Source organism: Elephas maximus, chromosome 13, assembly GCF_024166365.1.
Source record: "Elephas maximus indicus isolate mEleMax1 chromosome 13, mEleMax1 primary haplotype, whole genome shotgun sequence".
Lineage (NCBI taxonomy): Eukaryota > Metazoa > Chordata > Mammalia > Proboscidea > Elephantidae > Elephas > Elephas maximus.
In genome coordinates, this window is record NC_064831.1 from 58,148,855 (window position 1) to 58,168,914 (window position 20,060).

The 20,060-nt window shown below is 40.5% G+C and overlaps 1 protein-coding gene across 2 annotated transcripts in view; it reads left to right on the forward strand.

Moving 5' to 3' along the window:
* Window positions 1-6,418: 6,418 nt before the first annotated feature.
* Window positions 6,419-20,060, forward strand: part of PIAS1 (protein inhibitor of activated STAT 1) — a 138,026-nt gene continuing 124,384 nt past the window's right edge. The window contains exon 1 of one of the 2 annotated variants that reach the window (XM_049905813.1): window positions 6,419-6,487. In XM_049905813.1, coding sequence (XP_049761770.1) covers window positions 6,464-6,487 — 24 coding nt within the window. In that variant the 5' untranslated portion in view covers window positions 6,419-6,463. Of the gene's footprint in view, window positions 6,488-12,144; window positions 12,380-20,060 lie in introns of those variants that run through there. The other variant, XM_049905814.1, reaches the window with a different exon arrangement.

Below are 20,060 nucleotides of genomic sequence, written 5' to 3' on the forward strand. Positions count from 1 at the left end.
TGTAGAAATATAGTTGATTTTTGTTAGCTGAGCTTGTATCCAGTGAATTTGATAAATTTATTTAATTCTAATAACTAGTTTTTCTGAGAATTCTTTTAGATTTTCTCCATACAAAATCATGTTCCCAGTGAATGATGGCTTTATTTCTTTCTTTCCAGTCCTGATAATACTGGCTAAGATTTTTCTTCTAATACTGGCTAAGATTTCAGCCCATTATAAACAGGGATGAGAATAGTGGGCATCCTTACTTCGTTCCTGTTATCAAAGGAAATGTTTTCAATATTTTACCATTAACTCTAGTGTTTTCTGTAGTTACTTATAATCATATTAAAGAAGTTCCCGTCTACTAATAGCTTCCTAAGAGTTAAAAAGGGAACTTTTAGATTAAAAAAGGGAATGTTTTTAATATTATACCTTTAACACTAATGTTTTCTGTAGCATTTTTTTCGTAGATACTTACAATCATATTAAAGAAGTTCCCTACTATCAATAGTTTTCTAAAATTTAATATCATGAACAGGTGCTACATTTTTGTTAAGTCCTTTTTCTGCGTTTGTCAACATGATCATATGATTTTTCTCTGTTAATGTGATGAAATTAAATTGATTAGTTTTCATATGTTAAGCAACCTTTTATGCTCTGGGAATAAATTCCTCTCAGTCATGTTGCATTATGCTTTTGTATATTGCTGGATTGAATTTGCTAATATTTTGCTTGAGATCTTTGTGTAACCACCACAACAATCAAGATATTCCTCTGTACTATCACAAGACTTCCTCCTGTTACTTTTACAACCACACCCATCCCTTCCCCCATTCCTAATGCCTGTTGTTCTTGTTGATAGGTGCTTGGAGTTGGTTCCAACTCATAGCAACCCTGCATACAACAGACGAAATACTGCCCAGTCCTGTACCATTCTTACAATTGTTGCTATGTTTGAGCCCATTGTTGTAGCCACCGTGTCAATTCATCTCTTTAACCGTCTTCTCTTTTGCTGACCTTCTACTTTACCAGGCATGATGTCCTTCTCCAGGGATTGGTCCCTCTGATAATATGTCCAAAGTGTGTGGGATGAAGTCTTGCCACCCACCCTTCTAAGGAGCATTCTGGCTGTACTTCTTCCAAGACAGCTTTGTTTTTTCTTCTGGCAGTCCATGGTATACTCAATATTCTTTGCCCTAATCCCTGGCAACCACTAATCCATTCTCCAACTCCATAATTATTTCGTTTCATGAATGTTGCATAAATGGAATCAGGCATTATGTATCCTTTTTTTCTCTCAGCATAATTTTTTTGTGGTTTATCCAATTTGTGTGTATCAATAGTTTGTTCTTTTTTATTGCTGAGTCAGCCCGAGTCTCCCAGAACTGGGTCAGAGCTCACAAGTTAGATGGACACTGTCTTTCAGCCATAACCACTCAAAGCTAGGTCGGAGCTCACACATTAGAAGGACACCTTCTTTCAGACTGTCAAATAGACAGACGCCAGCCCCTGCTGGCTCTCACTGCCCCTGTGGGTTCATTAATTTGCTGGAATTACTCACAGAATTCATGGACAGTACACCATACTTATGACTACAGGTTTATTATAAACAAAAAGCACAAATGAAGAAATACATGGGTAAGGTTTGGGAGAGTCCCAAAGAGAGATGTACTACCTTCTCCCATGCATGGTCACCAACCACGTAGCTCTATCTTAGCCTCAAGGCTTAGGGCTCTTATTAGCCTCACCACATGGCCATGATAGATTACATCAGGACTCCTGAAACTTAGTACTGAGCTACTGAGCCCCAGGTGGTCTCTCTTGAGCTGGTCAGCCCCCACTCATTAGCCTCAGGTGTCGTTCCAGCTGGAAAGAACTGAGAACTAAGGCCAAACTGCTTTTTGTAAGTAGGGTGATTCTACATCTCAAAATTTGCTACAAACATTTGTGTAGAAACTTCCTGTAGGAAGATAAGTATTCATTTCTCTGGAATAAATATCCAATGGTTCAACTGCTGAGTTTAGTTTTCTAAGGAACTACCAATTTTCCAGAGTGGCTATACAATGTCTATACATTTCCTCCAACAGGGTCTGTTTAATCCATATCTAAAAGGCTATGCCTAACCCAAGGTCAAAGAGATTTACTCCTATATTTTCTTCTAAGAGTTTTATAGTTTTATCTCTTATGTTTTTGAATGATCTTCAGATAAATTTTGCTTGCGTGTGATATTAATGATATTGTTCTATAATTTCCACATTCGGTTGGATCACCTTTCTTGGGAATAGGCATAAATATGGATCTCTTCCAGTCAGGTGGCCAGGAAGCTGTCTTCCATATTTCTTTGCATAGAAGAGTGAGCACCTCCAGTGCTGCATCTGTTTGTCAAAACATCTCAATCGATATTCCATCAATTCCTGGAGCCTTCAAAAACAGCTGCAGCAGTATACTGAGAGAGAACTGCCAGAAATTCAGGCCAGTTTCAGAAGAGGATGTGGAACCAGGGATATCATTGCTAATGTCAGATGCGTCCTGGCTGTAAGCAGAGAATACCAGAAGGATGTTTACCTGTGTTTTATTGACTATGCAAAGGCATTCGACTGTGTGGATCATAACAAATTATGGATAACATTGCCAAGGATGGGAATTCCAGAACACTTAATTGTGCTTATGAGGAATCTTTACATAGATCAAGAGGCAGTTGTTTGGACAGAACAAGGGGATTCTGATTGGTTTAAAGTCAGGAAAGGTGTGCGTCAGGGTTATATTCTTTCACCATACCTATTCAATCTGTATGCTCAGCAAATAATCCGAGAAGCTGGACTATATGAAGAAGAACGGGGCATCAGGATTGGAGGAAGACTCATTAACAACCTGTGTTGTGCAGATGACACAACCTTGCTTGTTGAAGGTGAAGAGGACTTGAAGCACTTACTAACGAAGATCCAAGACCACAGCCTTCAGTATGGATTGCACCTCAACATAAAGAAAACAAAAATCCTCACAACTGGACCAAAGAGCAACATCGCGATAAACGGAGAAAAAATCGAAGTTGTCAGGGATTTCATTTTACTTGGATCCACAATCAACAGCCATAGAAGCAGCAGTCAAGAAATCAGAAGACGTGTTGCATTGGGTAAATCTGCTGCAAAGGACCTCTTTAAAGTGTTGAAGAGCAAAGATGTCACCTTGAAGACTAAGGTGTGCCTGACCCAAGCCATGGTATTTTCAATCGCATCATATGCATATGAAAGCTGGACAATGAATAAGGAAGACTGAAGAAGAATTGAGGACTTTGAATTGTGGTGTTGGGGAAGAATATTGAATATACCATGGACTGCCAAAAGAAACACCAAATTTGTCTTAGAAGTAGAACCAGAATGTTCCTTAGAAGCAAGGAGAGCAAGACTGCGTCTTACATACTTTGGACATGTTGTCAGGAGGGTTCAGTCCCTGGAGAAGGACATCATGCTTGGCAGAGTACAGGTTCAGCGGAAAAGAGGAAGACCCTCTACAAGGTGGATTGACACAGTAGCTGCAACAATGAGCTCAAGCATAACGATGGTAAGGATGGCTCAGGACCAGGCAGTGTTTCGTTCTGTTGTGCATAGGGTCGCTATGAGTCGGAACCAACTTGACAACACCTAAAAACAACAACAACAACAACATCTCTTATGTTTAAGTCTATGATCCATTCTGAGTTAATTTTTGTGTGTGGTATGGGGACCCCAATACTTTTAGTGGCCCTGGGCTATTAAAGTCACATTGTGGCCCTATAAATTGAGAGGGTTTTGCAGCAGCCTAGGCACGAGACTATAAGAGTAGAAACTCAAGAGGAGGCTGATGGGAATGAAGATGCAGGAAAAGGACTGGCTTGGTATATGTTTTGGAGGAAGAGTCAGAGAGCCTGGCTGACGGATTGGGTGTGGGAGGTGAATGAAAGTGCTGTTTCAGGATGACATCTAGATTTTTGGCTTGAACAACTAGGTGGGTAGTGGTGCCATCCACTGAGAATACCACCAGAAAATCAGGATTGCGAGTGGAAATCAAGAGCGGTCTTTGACCATAATGAGTTGAGATGACAAGAAGACATGAAGTAGAGATATTAAGTAGCCAGCTGGATTTGTGAACCTGGGTTTTGGTGGAGCGGACTGGGCTGGAGAGAAATTTGAAAGTTATCAACATATAGGTTTAAAGTCAAGGAATTGGATGAGATCTTCTGGTGAAAGTATAATAGAGAAGTGGGCCAGGAACTGAGCCCTGGAGCACTCCAACATTTAAAGGTTGAGCATTACAGGAGAAATCAGCAAAAGGTACTGAAAAGGAGGTCTGTGGAGGGGACAGGAGAATCAGAACAGTGTCATGTTGAGAGAAGTCCAGAGGGAAAAGTGTTTCAAGATAAAGGAAGTGAGTCAACTCTTTGCAATTCTGATGAAAGGTCAATTTAGATAAAAATGGAAATTGGCTATTGGTTTTGGGAAGATAGAGATCATTAGTAATCTTGATAAATGATCATGATGAGGAATGCCAAAGCCAGATCTGGGTAGGTAGAAAAGAAAAAGTGAGGTGAGGAAGTGGGAGTAGGCCAGGGCTTTGAACCGGTTCATTCCAGTTCTATTCCCTGCCAAAAATTTGCCTTTATATCCCCAGAGATAATGAATCAGAATCTACATTTTAAGAGAGCCTATAAAAAAAATTTTTTTTTAATTTTTTATTAAAATGTAAATGTATACATAGAAATCACCTGGGGGATCTTGTTAAAATGTAGATTCTGATTCAGTACATCTGGGGTGGAAATTCAAATTCTCCACAGAGGATTGGACTGGTACAAACTGTTTGAAGCTGTGGAATAGGCACAGTAGAGAGATCTGGGAAAACTCCTCTGGGAATTTATGCAGTGAATAGAGCAGAGCAATAGGGTGGTTGCTGGAGGCAATTTTTGAGTCAAGGGAGGCTTACCTTAAAAAAAAAAAATTTTTTTTTTTGGCAGAAATTTCAGTATGTTGATATGCTGATAGACGTAATCCAATAGAAAGGGAAAAAAGTCATGATGCAGAAACCAAAAAAATCAAACCCATTGCCTTCCAGTTGATTCCCACTCCTAGCAACCCTGTAGCACAGAGTAGAACTGCCCCATAGGGTTTCCAAGGAGCAGCTGGTGAATTTGAACTGCGACCTTTTTGTTAGCAGCTGAATGCTTAACCACTAAGCCATCAGGGCTCCAAAAATGCAGAAGGGGGAGGTAATTGTAGGAGTAAAATCCTTAGGAATGTGGAGCGGAAAGGAATCCAGGTTACTGGCTAAGGACTGAGCTTCAGAGGTTCAGGGACAATTCATTCATAATGATTCAAATATTACTAGTATGCAGGTAAGAGTAGTTTTGATGGTGAAAAGATATCTTTTTTTTTTTTTTTTGCATGAGGTATGAGACAAAGTCGATCAGCAAAAAGTGGCAGATGGGGAAGAAGTATAGGAGTTTTTAGTAGAGAAAGGTATAGAATAATCCTTTCGTCAAGTCTCTACTTAAATGTCACCTCAGTAGAGAAAGCCCTGTCAAGATTAAATACAACTCCTTCCAATCCCTTTTTCTCTCTAGCTAAACCATCTGCTGCTTTCCAGCACTCACCACAATCTGTAATTCCATCTCTATTGGTTCACTTGTCTGTTCCCCCATTAGTCAGAGAGCTACAGGAGGGCAGGGACTTTGTTTTGTTTAATTTCCCAAAGTATATGTAACGTTTAACACAGGGCCAGTACACAGTCACTAAATAAAAGCTTGTTGAAACCAAGAAGTTAAGTGAGGAACACCTTCAGAGTTTTGTTTAGGGCATTTCTGTCAAGTACCTGTTGGGGCAAGCCACTTTTCCTCTCTGAGCTTCCATTTCTGAATATTTACCATGGAAATGATAATCTCTTCCCTTGCCTACTGTACCGCATTGTCATGAGGAGGATTTGAGCTAATAAACCTGGAAATGCTTCATCGAGTGCTGCTCAAATGTAACGGATTGTTATTTTTAGCCCACATGGAGCTTTATTTTTTTTTGGAGCTTCGGAGGCAGCAGGTGCTCAAAAAGACTTTCTGATTGGGACAGGGGGGCATTGCTGTTCCGTGGCTGTAGGTATGGAAGCTTTGCAGAGGGTTCCGCGGACCGCAGAGGGGCGGGGCTCAGGCCAGCAGCCCGCTCTCCCGGGCCTTTCCCCGGAGGCGCTAACCAGGCGACGATGGGGGGCGGGGAGGCCGACGGGGGAGTAACTGTCAAACCTCCCCGCTTGGCGCCATTATTTAAATAGTACGTGCCTGTCTGGCAGCTGTACGTGCCGGGGGCGGGGCTCCGAGCGCCCGGAGCGGGGCGGATTCCGGGGGCGGGCCGGGAAGGTGGAGGGGCGAGGGGGGGCGGGCCGGGGCGGGGCCAGGCCGCCTAGAGGGGAGGGTCTAGGAGCGGCCCCCGGCGAGGTTCACTGCGCTTGCGCTGACAGACGCAAGATGGCGGACGGTGCGGAACTAAAGGTAAAGCGCAGCTCGAATTCACTTCTAATATTCGGCCGCGGAGACGGCGCCGCTGGTGCCGGGGGGGATGGGTCCGACCCTGGGGGGCCGCTCCGGCCTGACTCCACCCGGGCCTGGAGTTGTAGGGAAGAGCGGCGCGCCGGGCCCCGGCAGAGGGGGCTCAGTAGCGGCGGGCCGCGGGCCCCGGGTGCCTCGGGGGCGCTGACGGGTTGTCCCCGGCGTGTTATTGTTGTGGGCGCCTCTGGCGGGGGTGGCGGGGGAAGAGATCGGGAGTCGGGAGGCAGGGACTGCGGCTGCCTCTGGGGCTCCGCGCCCTCACCTCCTGCCTGCCTCCCCGCCCCCCATGGGGAGCTGTGGCTGGGGGCTGGGTGTCCGTGTAGGGGGGATTGGGAAAGCTCCCCGCCGCCGCTTCCTCTTCCTCCTTTGCAGTCCCGGGCTCCTGTCAGGCGCTCTCCTCAGACCCCCGGGAACTTGGCTCCGGCCGCCCCGCCCCTCCGTGGCTCTCTGCCACCCCCACCCTGGACTCGGCTCTCTCCGGCTGCCCGCCTGTCAGGAGGCGCCCGGGCGCCCCGCTTGGGGGACGCGCGATCCTGGGGTGATGGGGTGGGAATGTGGGGGAGAAGCTCCGGTAAAGTTTAGTGAGCCCCGGGCCGGCGTTGGGGTTCGGCCGTGGGGCAGCGGCGGGAGTCTGGCTGGGCGGGACGTTACTCTTTCTCTCTGATTCCGGGCAACCGGCGGGAGAAACCCCCTCGAAGGGTGTGTGTTTGGATGCAGTGTTGGGTGGTGGGATGCAGCTACCTCTTCTCCCTTCTTTTCCTTCTCTGGCTGGTGTGGAGGGTGAACGGAGCCTTTGGGGGTCTCTGCACACACCATGATGGCGATGCTATAGCTGCCGGAGGTGAATGGTTCGTGTTTATATCCCCCCGTTGCCTTTTGTTTGTAGGGACATCTTGTTGGCCATGTTGATTTGAACGAAATTCTGCCCTCATCCTCCAGCAACCCCCAATAAATAGAACGTTCCTCCGTTCCTCTCAACTGTACCAATTACTCACGGCTCGCGAAATGAGATGAAAGGGTGCCCCCCTCTCCCCGCTTTTTTCTCCCACCCCAATCTTCTTTACCTGACGATGGCTTCTTTACCGAAGCAGATACACCACTACACAAGCAGTTGGGGGAGGGGGTGGAACCCTTATGATTGGATTGTGACAAATGGGGCTCCGCTTGAATAATTTTGGTTTAGTAGCAAGCCGTTTTTAACTAACGCGTATTATTTTGAAGCTCTGAACGTTATATTCCCATCTCTGTGGCTTCCTGTGTGTGAACCAAGCAGCCGATTATATCCTGACCCAGAGAACTGACATCTCTGTCAGAGTGGAGCTTGGGATAAACAATTGTAATTCTTTGCGGGGAGAGTCTCTTTTTAATTAATAAAAATTATTCAAAAAAAATTCTCCGTTATAATGACACGAGAACTTCTAGAACATCCAGATACCAGGTTTCTTTCTGGAGAGTTTTTTGTGGAAAAAACCTCCCTGGAAGATCGTTTTTCTCCAGTAACTTTGCAATGTTAACATTGCAAGATTTGTAAGGTGTTGGCTTTAGTGTCACTCTTTTAATTTGCTTCTAATTCCAATTTACTTCAGGAAGAGCAGATTTAGAACGGTTGGTTTCGTTTTCCCCAGCTTCAAACTGTTGACTGAAGTGAGGAAACCTTGGAATTGGGATGCTTGGAGATATTTAAAGAGAGTAAAAGTACACAACTTTAAGATACGTGTTTTCTATGGTTTTACTCTCTAAAAATGCGGTCAATATGTTGCTGTGATCTTTGCCTTCTGATATTCATTTTGTTAGGAATCCTTTTAGATGAAAGCTAATGAGTTCTGTTATACACGGACCACAGAGTAAAGCCGAAAAGCTTGTTCTGGCTATATTGTCACTCTTGATGCTGTCCAAAGAAACTGGTATGGGAAGCACATGCTGGGAGATTTCTCCTTTGTTCTTTCTCATTTTAAGAAAGTGCCTTTGGGGATAGATCAGATCCCTGGCGTGAGTTTTGTTAAAGTTTCTCTTTACAAAAAACAGCCAGTATCAGAGCTGAACACTTGGGGGAAACGTTATTTTTCTAGTATTGGTCTCCTTTTTTGCCTCTCTCCAAAATGTACTTCAGTTTTTCTGGAGGAGTTATTTTTTACTTTCATGTTCCTGTTGTATAAATTTTCAAATTATAATAACTGTTTTGACATACTGGTCTGTCATTGTGTGCCCCATACTTTGAAGAGCTGTGATAAATTGCTTAGCTGGTGATAACAGTGTTACCGTTTTTGTTAAAACTTGATTGTGGTTAGATTTGCTGGTTTTGTTTTGTTTTTCCCTGGAGGTGGGGCATAATCTCAGGAACACCTATGTTAGGGTTGTTTGAGAATGTCTGTATGTTTCTGTGCGGTGAGTTTTGGAAGATACTTGTTTTAGAAATTTTCTGAGGGTTTTCGTTTGTGGTTTTTGGAGGTAAGTAACTGTTGTAATAAAGTAGGAAAAGTAAGAATAATTTTTTAAAAATGAGATTTTTCAAAGTTTTAAGTGAAAATACAGCACTCCCAATAAATTTCCAACTATGAGGCTTTGAGTTAATATAGTGACTTTTTCTGTATTAGTTCACAACCCACATTTCATTTGGCTGTGGATTGTATTCGTAATTATTCTCCTCATGTCCCATTTTTAGTGAGTCCTTTCAAATCTATAATAAAACTCTAAAGATCAGATGGCCAAAATCGATAGATCCATATCCCTTGTAGGAATAGTTCAAGCTTTAGCACTTCAAGATATTGCCAATAAAAATTAGATTGTGAGTCATACATATCAAAATGAGTTCTCTGTGCACAGTTATGGAAGGTTGAATTTTTCATTAGAGGATACCCATAAGTGACATTCTTAAGAATGTAGAGGGTGAGCATTTTATTATCTTTAGGAACTTAAAAGTAGAAGGATGAAATGGCCTGATGATCTTGGTATTAATAATCTGACAGTTAAGTGTAGCTCTTCTTAAAGTGTGCTTTTTTTTTTAATAGTATTTTTTTGCATTAAAATGCAAAAACAATTATATTGTCATTGTAACAGTGGGAAAGAAGTAGTTGAGTGGGAAGAGAAACCACTTTTTAAAGTATTGGTAAGAGTATCAGTAAATCCTGTTGAATTCTGCCTGTTTTATTTTCAAGAAGTAGCCACTTAATTTTGACCTTCGTGGTGTAGTTTGTCAGCCTTTGTCTCAGATAGAAGCAAATAAATCTGAGAATTCATGGATTTGATTTGAACCTCTGTAACTTGCTGCTGTCAAGTGCCACATTTAGATGACTTTTGTTTTATGTCACCGGTGTTAAGAACATTATTTGAAAACAATTTTTAAAATTCTTTAGTTTTTAAGTATTTCATATAATTGTTTTGAAATACTGCCATCTTTTCTACCCCCATTTTCTCCTTGGTGGTTGTATTGTCTTTTTCTTCCAAGAGTGACTCGTAATCCCTGTTGATTGCAGTAGTGCTTAGTGGTTAGTCCATAGCTGATTAAACTTGGATTCCATCAACCTGCTGCTCCAGGGTTCTTGCTGAGACTTTTGAGTCCAGTGTAATTGTACTTTTTCTTGCTGGTAACTAGGGATAAGAAAATAAAATAGCTTGTATTTGTAGTGGGAACTGGGAAGAAGTATCTAAGTCCTGAGAAAACTAGATGCTTATGATGAGATATAGCCTTCAAAAACAAAGAGAACCTAGTCCGTTACTTCATATAGTACTTTGCAGTTTGTATGAATTATCTCATGTGATCTCTCCAGCAGTTCTTTGAGGTAGGCAAGGCAGATGATACCTCCCTTTTATGTATAAAGTGAGCCCTGAAGAGGTTAGTGACAAGCGCAAAGTCATACAAATAAAAGTGGTAGAGACTTGAACCTAGGTGTTCTGATTTCAAAACCTTGGGGTGCAGGCTGCTTTAAAGGTGCCATGGCAGTCCTGGAACCCTCTAAGCAGGGCTTCGAACATGCTGGTGAGGATTTGGATTTCCACTCCCAGATATACTGAATCAGGTTCTACAGTTTAACAAGCCCCCAGGTGATTCTTCTCCCCCCTTAAAAAAGCAGCTATGTACATAAGAATCACCTGGGGATCTTGTTAAAAATGTAGATGTACCATAAGAATCACCTGGAGAATGTGGATTCTGATTGAGTATATCTGGGATGGAAAGGCAAATTCTCAGCAGGGGGTCAACCTGGAACAAACCAGTTCGAAGCCCTGCCTCTACAGGGTGCCTTGTTCATGAAGAATTCCAGTTATGTTGTTGCTAATACTTTCCCTTTTGCTTTATGTCAGGGTATGTTTGGATATTCCTTGGGTTTTTTGCAAGGAAGATTTTGGAGTTTGTTAGTTGAAATCATAGGCATTACTTCTTGCAGATGTTGTTTTGCGTGGGAAAATTTCAGAGAATACTGAAAAGTAAGCAGAAAAATAAGCAACACCTGTAATCCCAGCACCCAGAAGTATCATCTGGGTATATATCCATTTAGTCATTTTCTCTGTGAGTGTATGGTTATTCATCACAAAAGGAGATCACACTCTACACTTTTTGTAATCTGCTATTTTCATAGCTATCTTCGCAGGTCAGTAAGTATAGGTCTGTGTTATCATTTTAAAGATTACATTGTATTTTATTCAACTAGTCCCTGTCCATTTTAAACAGTGCCTTGACAAACATCCTTATGTAAAAGTTTGCAGATGTTTTATTTTAATTAAATAAATTGATATGACAGACCTTCTTCTTGCTTTAGGGATCAGTGCAAATGATATGTTGATTAGATGAAGTGCTGTGAGTGAATTAAGTTAGTTCTTGCTTTGTTCATTGTTTATACCTTTATTATTTGTTTCTATAAATGTGTCGTATAGGATTATTAAATGATGGCAGAGATAGATTTTATAAAATGTAAGCAAATATTACTTCTGAATTAGAACATTTGATGGAGTATGAAATGGATTATGAAATAGCATGTATAACTTATTTCAAGTATGTTTGATTTTGGAAATTATAATCATTAAATATTGCAAGTTTATGTGCCATATTTAGATGTTCATCAGTTTTTAAATGACATTAAAAAGCTATAAAGTGGAAAAAACCTGTTGCTGTCAAGTCAATTCCGACTCATAGTGACCCTGTAGGACAGAGTAGAGCTGCCCCATAGGGCTCCCAAGGAGTGGCTGGTGGATTCGAGCTGCCGACCTTTGGGTTAGCAGCCGAGTTCTTAACCACTGTGCCACCAGGGCTCCTAAAAAGCTACACTGAGAAAGTAGAAATGAGAATTTGCTTTATGCTTTATGCATTTAGCCTCAGCAAAGTGTTGCTGTAGTATTAAATTTGTAGGTAACATTTTTTGGAGAAGCTGATTGTAGAGAAGGTTACATAGGCAATAAAAATACCTTTCTGTTTTAAGAAGTAAATTTATGCGTTAAACTAATTAATACATATGTGTATTAAGTTAAGGATACCAAATGTTGGTGTAACACCTGAAAAGTACTGTACTGTAGAAGGAACTATTGATGAAATTAAGGATATGAAATTGATCGTACTCTAAATTTGATTTGTTAGAATTTGGTCCTTACCTAATTATGTAACGTATTTTATTAAGATTTTTGAAATAGGGAATGGAGAAATTTCAAGGTATTCAACTGTCCTTCACCATCAATTTCAAAAGTAGTACTAACTGCCATTTACTTTTTGCTACTCTTACAGCTAGGTATTTACTTCTTCCATATGAAAAATGTGGACCCATTGCTTTTGATTTCCTCAACTCTTGGTTTCAGTGGTGTCACATGTAAAGATAATTCCTAGAACCCTCCTCCCCTCAGAATTTTCTGGTAAGCCTTAATTTTTTTGCCGTGAAAGTCTACAGTTCTTCAAAATGCAGAAATCACTTTTTTCCATTTCTACTTCTCTTTAGATCAAGCAGACAAAACAAATCCTTCGAACTTTAACTAGTAACTTTGGAATATCAGTAACTCTCACAAAACTTCTGCAAATGTTCCAATTTTTAATAGTTTCTTCTCTTTCTTACCCTTCTTGCTAATTGCTACTTACAGTTTAAACCCCTTTAACCCTTTGGTTGCCAGGTTAATTTTCCTAAAACACTCCTTTCATTCTCTCTTGTCTACAAAAGCTTTCAGTGGTTTTGCACTGAAAACAGGATGATCAAGACTTAGCGCTGTCAGGCTGATATTCAGGATTTTCCATAGTCTGACCCTGGTCCACCATTTTGTGTGTGTGTGTGTGTTGTCTCCTTAGCTATATAGCAAAAGTCCTTAAGACCAGAGCTTTTAGTTTGCTTCTTTTTTGTTGGTTAGTGTTCTGCTTTGTACGCCAGTCCATTCCCCCCTTCCCTGCGCTGTGGAAACAGTAGGTGCTTAATATATATTTGCTAAATGACCAAATTATATTAAAAATTTGATTATGTTAAGGGGGGCTAATGCTTGTGTCTGTATGACAGCCTGAATTGCACATAGAGATACGGTCATTTATTTACCCTTAAACTTTTTTCCATGGCTGCTGCTTTGATTAACTTAAGTAACATTAAATCCAGAATAATTTATGAAAGACTTTTTGGTTTAGACAGTAAATGAATACATTTCTCATTGTAATGATTTAGGAATAAAATTTGAAAGCCATCATCATCTCATTCCTCTTGCCCCCAGAGGTGACCACTTTGGAGTGTATCCTTTGTTTACTTTTTTAGTAACAGCTTTGTTAAGAAGTAATTCACAAGCCATATAATTCACCTGTTTAAAGTGTACAATTGAATGGTTCTTAGTGTATTCACTGAATTGTGCAGCCATCACCACGGTCAATTTTTAGAACATTTTTTTCACCCCTAAAAGAAACTCATCTCCTTGAGCTACTGCTTTCACCCAGCCCTAGGCAGCCACTAATTTCTCTCTGCGTGGGTTTACCTGTTTTGGACAGTTCATGTGAATGGAATCATGTATGGCCTGTTGTGTCTAGTTTGTGTTCATTTTTCTCTTCATGTGCATTTAAATATCTATGCATACTATTTGTAGTTTATTGTATGTGTGTATATCTAGATCTAGAACAAAACTAGGCACATAAAAGGAACTCAGTAAATGTTTAATGAATGTTCGTATACATAAATACTGTTTCTGAAAGCATTAATGTGATCATATCATACGTAAAACCATACAACTTGCTATTTTCACTTAACATATAATTGGAGATCTTTCCATGACGTGGGTAAGAATGAAATGGTTTTATTCTTTTTAACAGTGCCTAATATCCCATATGTATGTTTATAGAGGTTTACCCCTTGAATTTATCAATGTATATGGCTAGAAAAAAGTTCTTGTTTTGATAGTTTTATTATACTTTAAAAAAAAAAATAGTTAAAACATCTACTGTAACCTCTACAGCATTAATATTGAAGTTTCACTAAATATAGAAATAAAAAAACATAGCAGGTAAGTGTTGTTTGGTTTGGAGGAGAAATGGAATGAAGGCTCTTTTTAGGGTTGTGGCAGTGCACAGCCAAAGCGATTCATTTTGTATCTGGGATTCTGAATGTGAGCAAGCCTGTTTTTAGCTTCATGGCATAGTGCTTAAAATAGAACTTAACATGCTATCTTGTGCTTTATGGTGAATTTTAAGATTTTTCTCTTGCAGTCACGCAGGTCTAATCTTAAAATCTGAAAGATTTTAGGGTAAATATTTTTCTTATATGTTAAAATCATCATTCTGGTTTATCGGCTTCTGAAAGTTATCTAAGAAAGGAAGTGTAGAGGCACCTAGCTGGGAACCTGGTTGGTGGCGGTTGTCGTCGTCGTTAGTTGCTGTTGAGTCACCCCCAGCTCACGGTGGCCCCAGCCGTGATGGAACGAGTCACTGCCCAGCCCCGCATCATCTCCACTGTCAGCTGGTTGCAGGTTGGACCGTTGTGATCCATGGAGTTTTCATTGACTGATGTTCTGAAGTAAATCACCAGGCCTTTCTTCCTATTCGGTCTTAGCCTGGCAGCTCTGCTGGAACCTTTTCAGCATCATAGCAACATATAAGCCTGCACTGACAAGTGATGGCTGCTCATGAGGTGTGTCGCTGGGAATCAAAGCCGGGTTTCCTGCACAGAAAACCACAATTCTACCACTGAACCACCAATGCCTTTGGTAATTGTTATTTAAGAAATATCTATCACATTCTGCCTCTCATTTTGTTTGAGTGTCTATTGTGTGTGAAGTGCCACGCTATCTGTGGTTTGAGCATAGTTTAATATATGTGTGTATATTTATTAAAACACTCTTGTTATAATGGAATATTTACTGAAAAATTCTTTTTTTTTTAATCCTCGAAGTAAGGCATCAACTGTTACAGTGATTTTCAAAGTGTATTCCCCAGATCTCTGGGATTTGCTCCTCCTTTCTGGGGCCTCCAGGTCGAAGCTGTTGCCCTAATAGTAATCGTGGATTCCTTGCTGTGTTAAACACTCGCAAAAGTAATGGGAGGTGGCACTTCTGGTGCCTTAGCGCATGTTCAGGTAGTCGCACTGCGTCGTTCTCATGGGTGTTCTTCACTGTCAGGCACTTGGGATTAAAAAACAAATGACAGTTACACTTAATGTCTTGGCAAAGCAGTAAAACTTACTGATTTTGTGTATCTCAATCCTTGAGTACATTTTAAAAAAATATTCTTTGTGATGAAATGGAAAGTACCTGTAAAGCAGTCCTACTGAATACTAATTACAATGGGTAATTCAGCGAAAAGAATTTGTATGATTGAGTTGCGGGCTGAACTAGTTGCTTTCCTGTGGAATACCATTTTTATTTGAAAGAATGACAAAGTATGATTATACAAACTTGTGCATTTGGCAGACATTTTCTTAAAAATGAACAAAGTCATCCTGTCACTTCAAGGAAAACAGCTGACAATAGTTGTTGGTAGTGATGAAATTTGAGCTTTGAGGAGAAAATAGAATTTTGGAAGACTTATTTACCACTAAACAGGACAAGTTCCTAATACTTGACTTTTTTTTTTTAAAATAAGATCAGTGGTGATATTAGTGAATGTGATATGTTGAAATTGTGTAATGAATTGTGTTAACATTTGGGAGATCTGTACAACTCAGTGAACCAGTATTTTCCAGGTAACCAATGCATGATGTTACAAAAGCATGCATGGGTAAAAAGATCCATTCAAAATAGAAGATAAACCAGTAGATTTCAATATATCAGAGTAGGAAAAGTTCATTGATATGGTTTCAGGTTCCATATGCAACAACCTTTAAGAAACTGCCAGTTGTTGAGTTTTAGAGAAATATCAAAGGATATCCACAGTTACCTGAAAAGGCCATTAAAATATACCTCCTTTTTCCAACTGTAATTCTGCTTGAGGGTGGATTTTCTTCATATTCTTCAATCAAAACAACCTAATGCAACAGGTTGAATGCAGAAACAGATAAGAAAATCAGATTGTCTTCATTAAAGAGACATTAAAGGCACTTGCAAAAATACTTGCAATGCCTGTGTTCTTGCCAGTTTATTTTTGGTTTGGAAAATAGTTTCATAAGATATGTGATTTATATTAACTGTAATGGATTTACAGTTATTTTTAATTGACAATAACTTAAAAAATTTCTTAGTTTTAACTTCAATACAGTATATATTGATATAAAAAATAATCAGCATAAATTTTGGGGGGAGATCTTCCATTTTTAAAAATGTAAGTGTCCTGAGAGCAAAAAATTTGAGAACTGCCGCTGGATATTTTTTTTTTTACTTGTGCTTTAAGTGAAAGTTTACAAATCAAATCAGTCTCTCATACAAAAATAACCTTGCTGTATACTCCATGGATACCCTAGTGGCGTAGTGCTTAAGTGCTGTGGCTGCTAACCAAAAGGTCAGCAGTTCGAATCCTCCAGGTGTTCCTTGGAAACTCTGTGGGGCAGCTCTGCTCTGCCCTACAGGGTTGCTATGAGTCGGAATCAACTCGACGGCAGTCGGGTATATACTCCTGGTTGCTCTCCGCCTGATGAAACAGCGCACACCTTCTCTCCACCCTCTGTTTTCGTGTCCATTCAGCCAGCTTCTGTCCCCATCTGCCTTCTCATCTCCCCTCCAGACAGGAGCTGCCCACATAGTCTCATGTGTCTACTCGATCCAAGAAGTTCACTCGTCATGGACATTCTTGTTATGTAAGATTCACACAGTACACAAACTAAAAACCAAACCCAGTGCCATCGAGTCGATCCCGACTCATAGCGACCCTATAGGACAGAGTGGAACTGCCACATGGAGTTTCCAAGGAGCGCCTGGTGGATTTGAACTGCCAACCCTTTGGTTAGCAGCCGTAGCACTTAACCACTGCGCCAACAGGGTTTCCACCCAGTATGGAAGTCTATGATTTAAAATGGGAATATCCCCTTTGCCTTCTCACCCGTGGTATTTTTTATAATTTAAAAGAAAAAATAGTTTGTTTATATACTGATTCATTTATAAGGCAAGTTTGCTAATCAGAAGCTAATTACATCCTGCATTTCTCTTGTAAATGCTAAGTAGTAATGGCTTGCATCACACTCAGTTGCACAGTAATGATGTGGGAAAGGAATTTAAAAATTTTGTTTTTTTCAAGTTTGTGTCTTCACCCTTGATTTCTTTTTCCTGTTGTAGAGGATGAGAATAACCCATTGCCGTCGAGTCGATTCCGACTCATAGCGACCCTATAGAACAGAGTAGAACTGCACCATAGAGTTTCCAAGGAGCGCGATGAGAATAGCATAGATAAATAAAAAAAATCCACGCAGATGTCCGTTAACCTAATTTTAGCTAATAATCTTGTCTCCAGCAAAGCTTAGCTCTTACCGAATATCTTTAATATGATTGATTTGCATTCTACCTATTTTGTTTTCTTTCTTTCAATCTTGTGGGACGAAAGTGAAACCTGGCTTAGAGGTCATAAAAAGACTGAATGTTTTTCAGTTTCTTTCTGCTGTTCTTTAGAATTGCTTTTGAAAAACTCCAGCTTCTGTATTCCTCTGGGTTCTGTATTCCTCTGGCATCTTTTTCCAGGGTCTGAAGGTAAGAATGGGAAAAGGCGATTTTTTTTTTTTCTTTCTAAATTGTGCTTTAGGTGAAGGTTTACAGCTCAAGTTAATTTCTCATTCAAAATTTATACACATATTGTTATGTGACTCTAGTTGAAATTCCTATAATGTGAAACCACTGTCCTGCTTTCTGCCCCTGGTTTCCGGTGTCCCTCTACCCAGCTCCTGTCCCCTTCCTGCCTTCTCATCCTGCCTCCTGACAGGAGCAGCACATTTGGTCTCATGTATCTGCTTGAACTAAGAAGCACTCTCTTCATGAGTATTATGTTTCGTAGTCCAGTCTAACCTTTATCTGAAAAGTGGGCTTCAGGAATGGTTTTAGCTCTGGGTTAACAGGGTGTCTGAGAGCCATGGCTTTTGGGGTTCCTCCAGTCTTAGTCAGACCATTAAGTCTGGTCTTTTTATGTGAATGTGAGTTCTGCTCCATACTTTTCTCCTGCTCTGTTAGGGACTGCCTGTTGTATTCCCTGTCAGGGTGGTCGTTGGTGGTAGCCAGGCACCATCTAGTTCTCTTGGTCTCAGGCTGATGGAGTCTCTGTTTTATGTGGGCCTTTTGTTTCTTGGGATAATATTTGCCTTGTGTCTTTGGTATTCTTCATTCTCCTTTGCTCCAAGTGGGCTGGGACCAATTGATGCATCTTAGATGGCCGCTCACAAGCTTTTACGACTCCAGACACCACTCGCCAAAGACGGCTGCGCAGAACATTTTCTTAGTAAACTCTGTTATGCCATTTGACTTAGATGTCCTTTAAAACCATGGTCCCCAGACCCCAGCCCCTGCTCCTCTGTCCCTTGAAGTGTTTGGTTTTGTTCAGGAAACTTCTTCGCTTTTGGTTAGTCCAGTTGTGCTGACTTCCCCTGTATTTTGTGCTGTCCTTTCCTTCACCTAAGATGATTCTTGTCTACTATCTAGTTAGTGAATGAAAAGGGTAATTTTTGTAGCAAAAGTTTTGCTAATGTGTGACTCCAGAATAAAGTAGCATCTCAGAGGTGAAAGATCTGTTAAAAAATTATGGTATCTTTTGTTTCATTGAATCGTAATGAGGGAAAAGAACATGAATTTTAGTATTGCCATTAATTTTACTCCTGAATTTAGATAGTCATCCTGGGAATAGTTGAGACTTAGGGGATGGATGGACAATTTGATACGCTTTAATCCCAGACTATTTTTTTAAAAGTTATTTCTTGGTATATGTGGCAACTATTTAAAAATTTTTTTCCAAGTAACAACCCTGCACTGCCCATTGGAAAGGTCACTAGGTAAGGCTTGTTTGTAATGAGCTCAGTGGTTAAGAGCTCGGCTGCTAACCAAAAGTTTCAGCGGTTCGAATCCACCAGCTGCTCCTTGGAAACCCTATGAGGCAGTTCTGCTCTGTCCCATAGGGTCACTATGAGTCAGAATGACTCGAGGTTTTTTTTTTTTAATGGGTAATGAGCATCATTTGCATATAGATAATAAATGTGTTAAAACCATAGAACAGCTTATTTTCTAGATTAGGTTAAAGTTCTGCTTATAGGTTGATTGATAATTGTTTAATACATATTTTCTTCTAGGTAAACATTTCATACTTCACTGAATTATTGTTTTTAGAATCTGCTCATCTTAACAGGTGGTAGTATTGAGTGTGGAGAGTGATGCTGAATATTTTCTTTTGCAAATAGATTTTTTATCTGTCTGTAGTTTTAGTAAAAGTGGATCGCTTTTTGTTGTTCAGACACCTGTCATCCTAACTGCATGATCTGCCTGAGTGGTTGGGATCTGAGGGGGATGGCTGTGTTTGTGCGTATATTGGGGGGGGGGGTGTTGGCTAGGATGCTGTGAATGCTGTTGGAATTCAAAGGGTCGCAGTGAGTTGGAATCAAGTCTCTGGGTAGTGTGAATGGTTATGTACTTGCTGGAAACTGGAAGATTGGAGGTTTGTGTCCACCAAGAGGTGCCCCGGAAGAAAGTCCTGGCTATCTGCTTCTGAAAAACCAGCCATGGAAAACCCTATGGAGTTGAAATTGACTCGATGGTACCCAACAACAACAGTCTTAGATAGCTTGTTAAAAAACAGGACATTGAAGAGAACTGGTTTCTCCTTTTTATTGTTTGTTTTCTCTCTTTGGAGGTCTGGCCCTCTGCCTTTGCTTCTTTTTCTCTTCGTCTAAGCTTTTGTTAAAAGCTTTCTGTGAGGTTCCCTTGACTTCTAAGCCTTCAAATGGATTTTTAATTCTTGCTATCATATTTTAGAATTCTAGTGGCTCTCTTTTTTCTATTTTATGTAGCATTTTATTATTTTTCAGGGATTCAGTCTTCTTTAATGTAAAGAATAGTACTCTTATTTTTTCCCCCAGGTTATTTCTGTGTAATGTTTTTCTCTTCCTCATATTTACTTACGCTTTTTTTGGCGGGGGGGGGGGGGGGTGTTAAATATATAGGTAACAAAACGTGCCATTTCAGT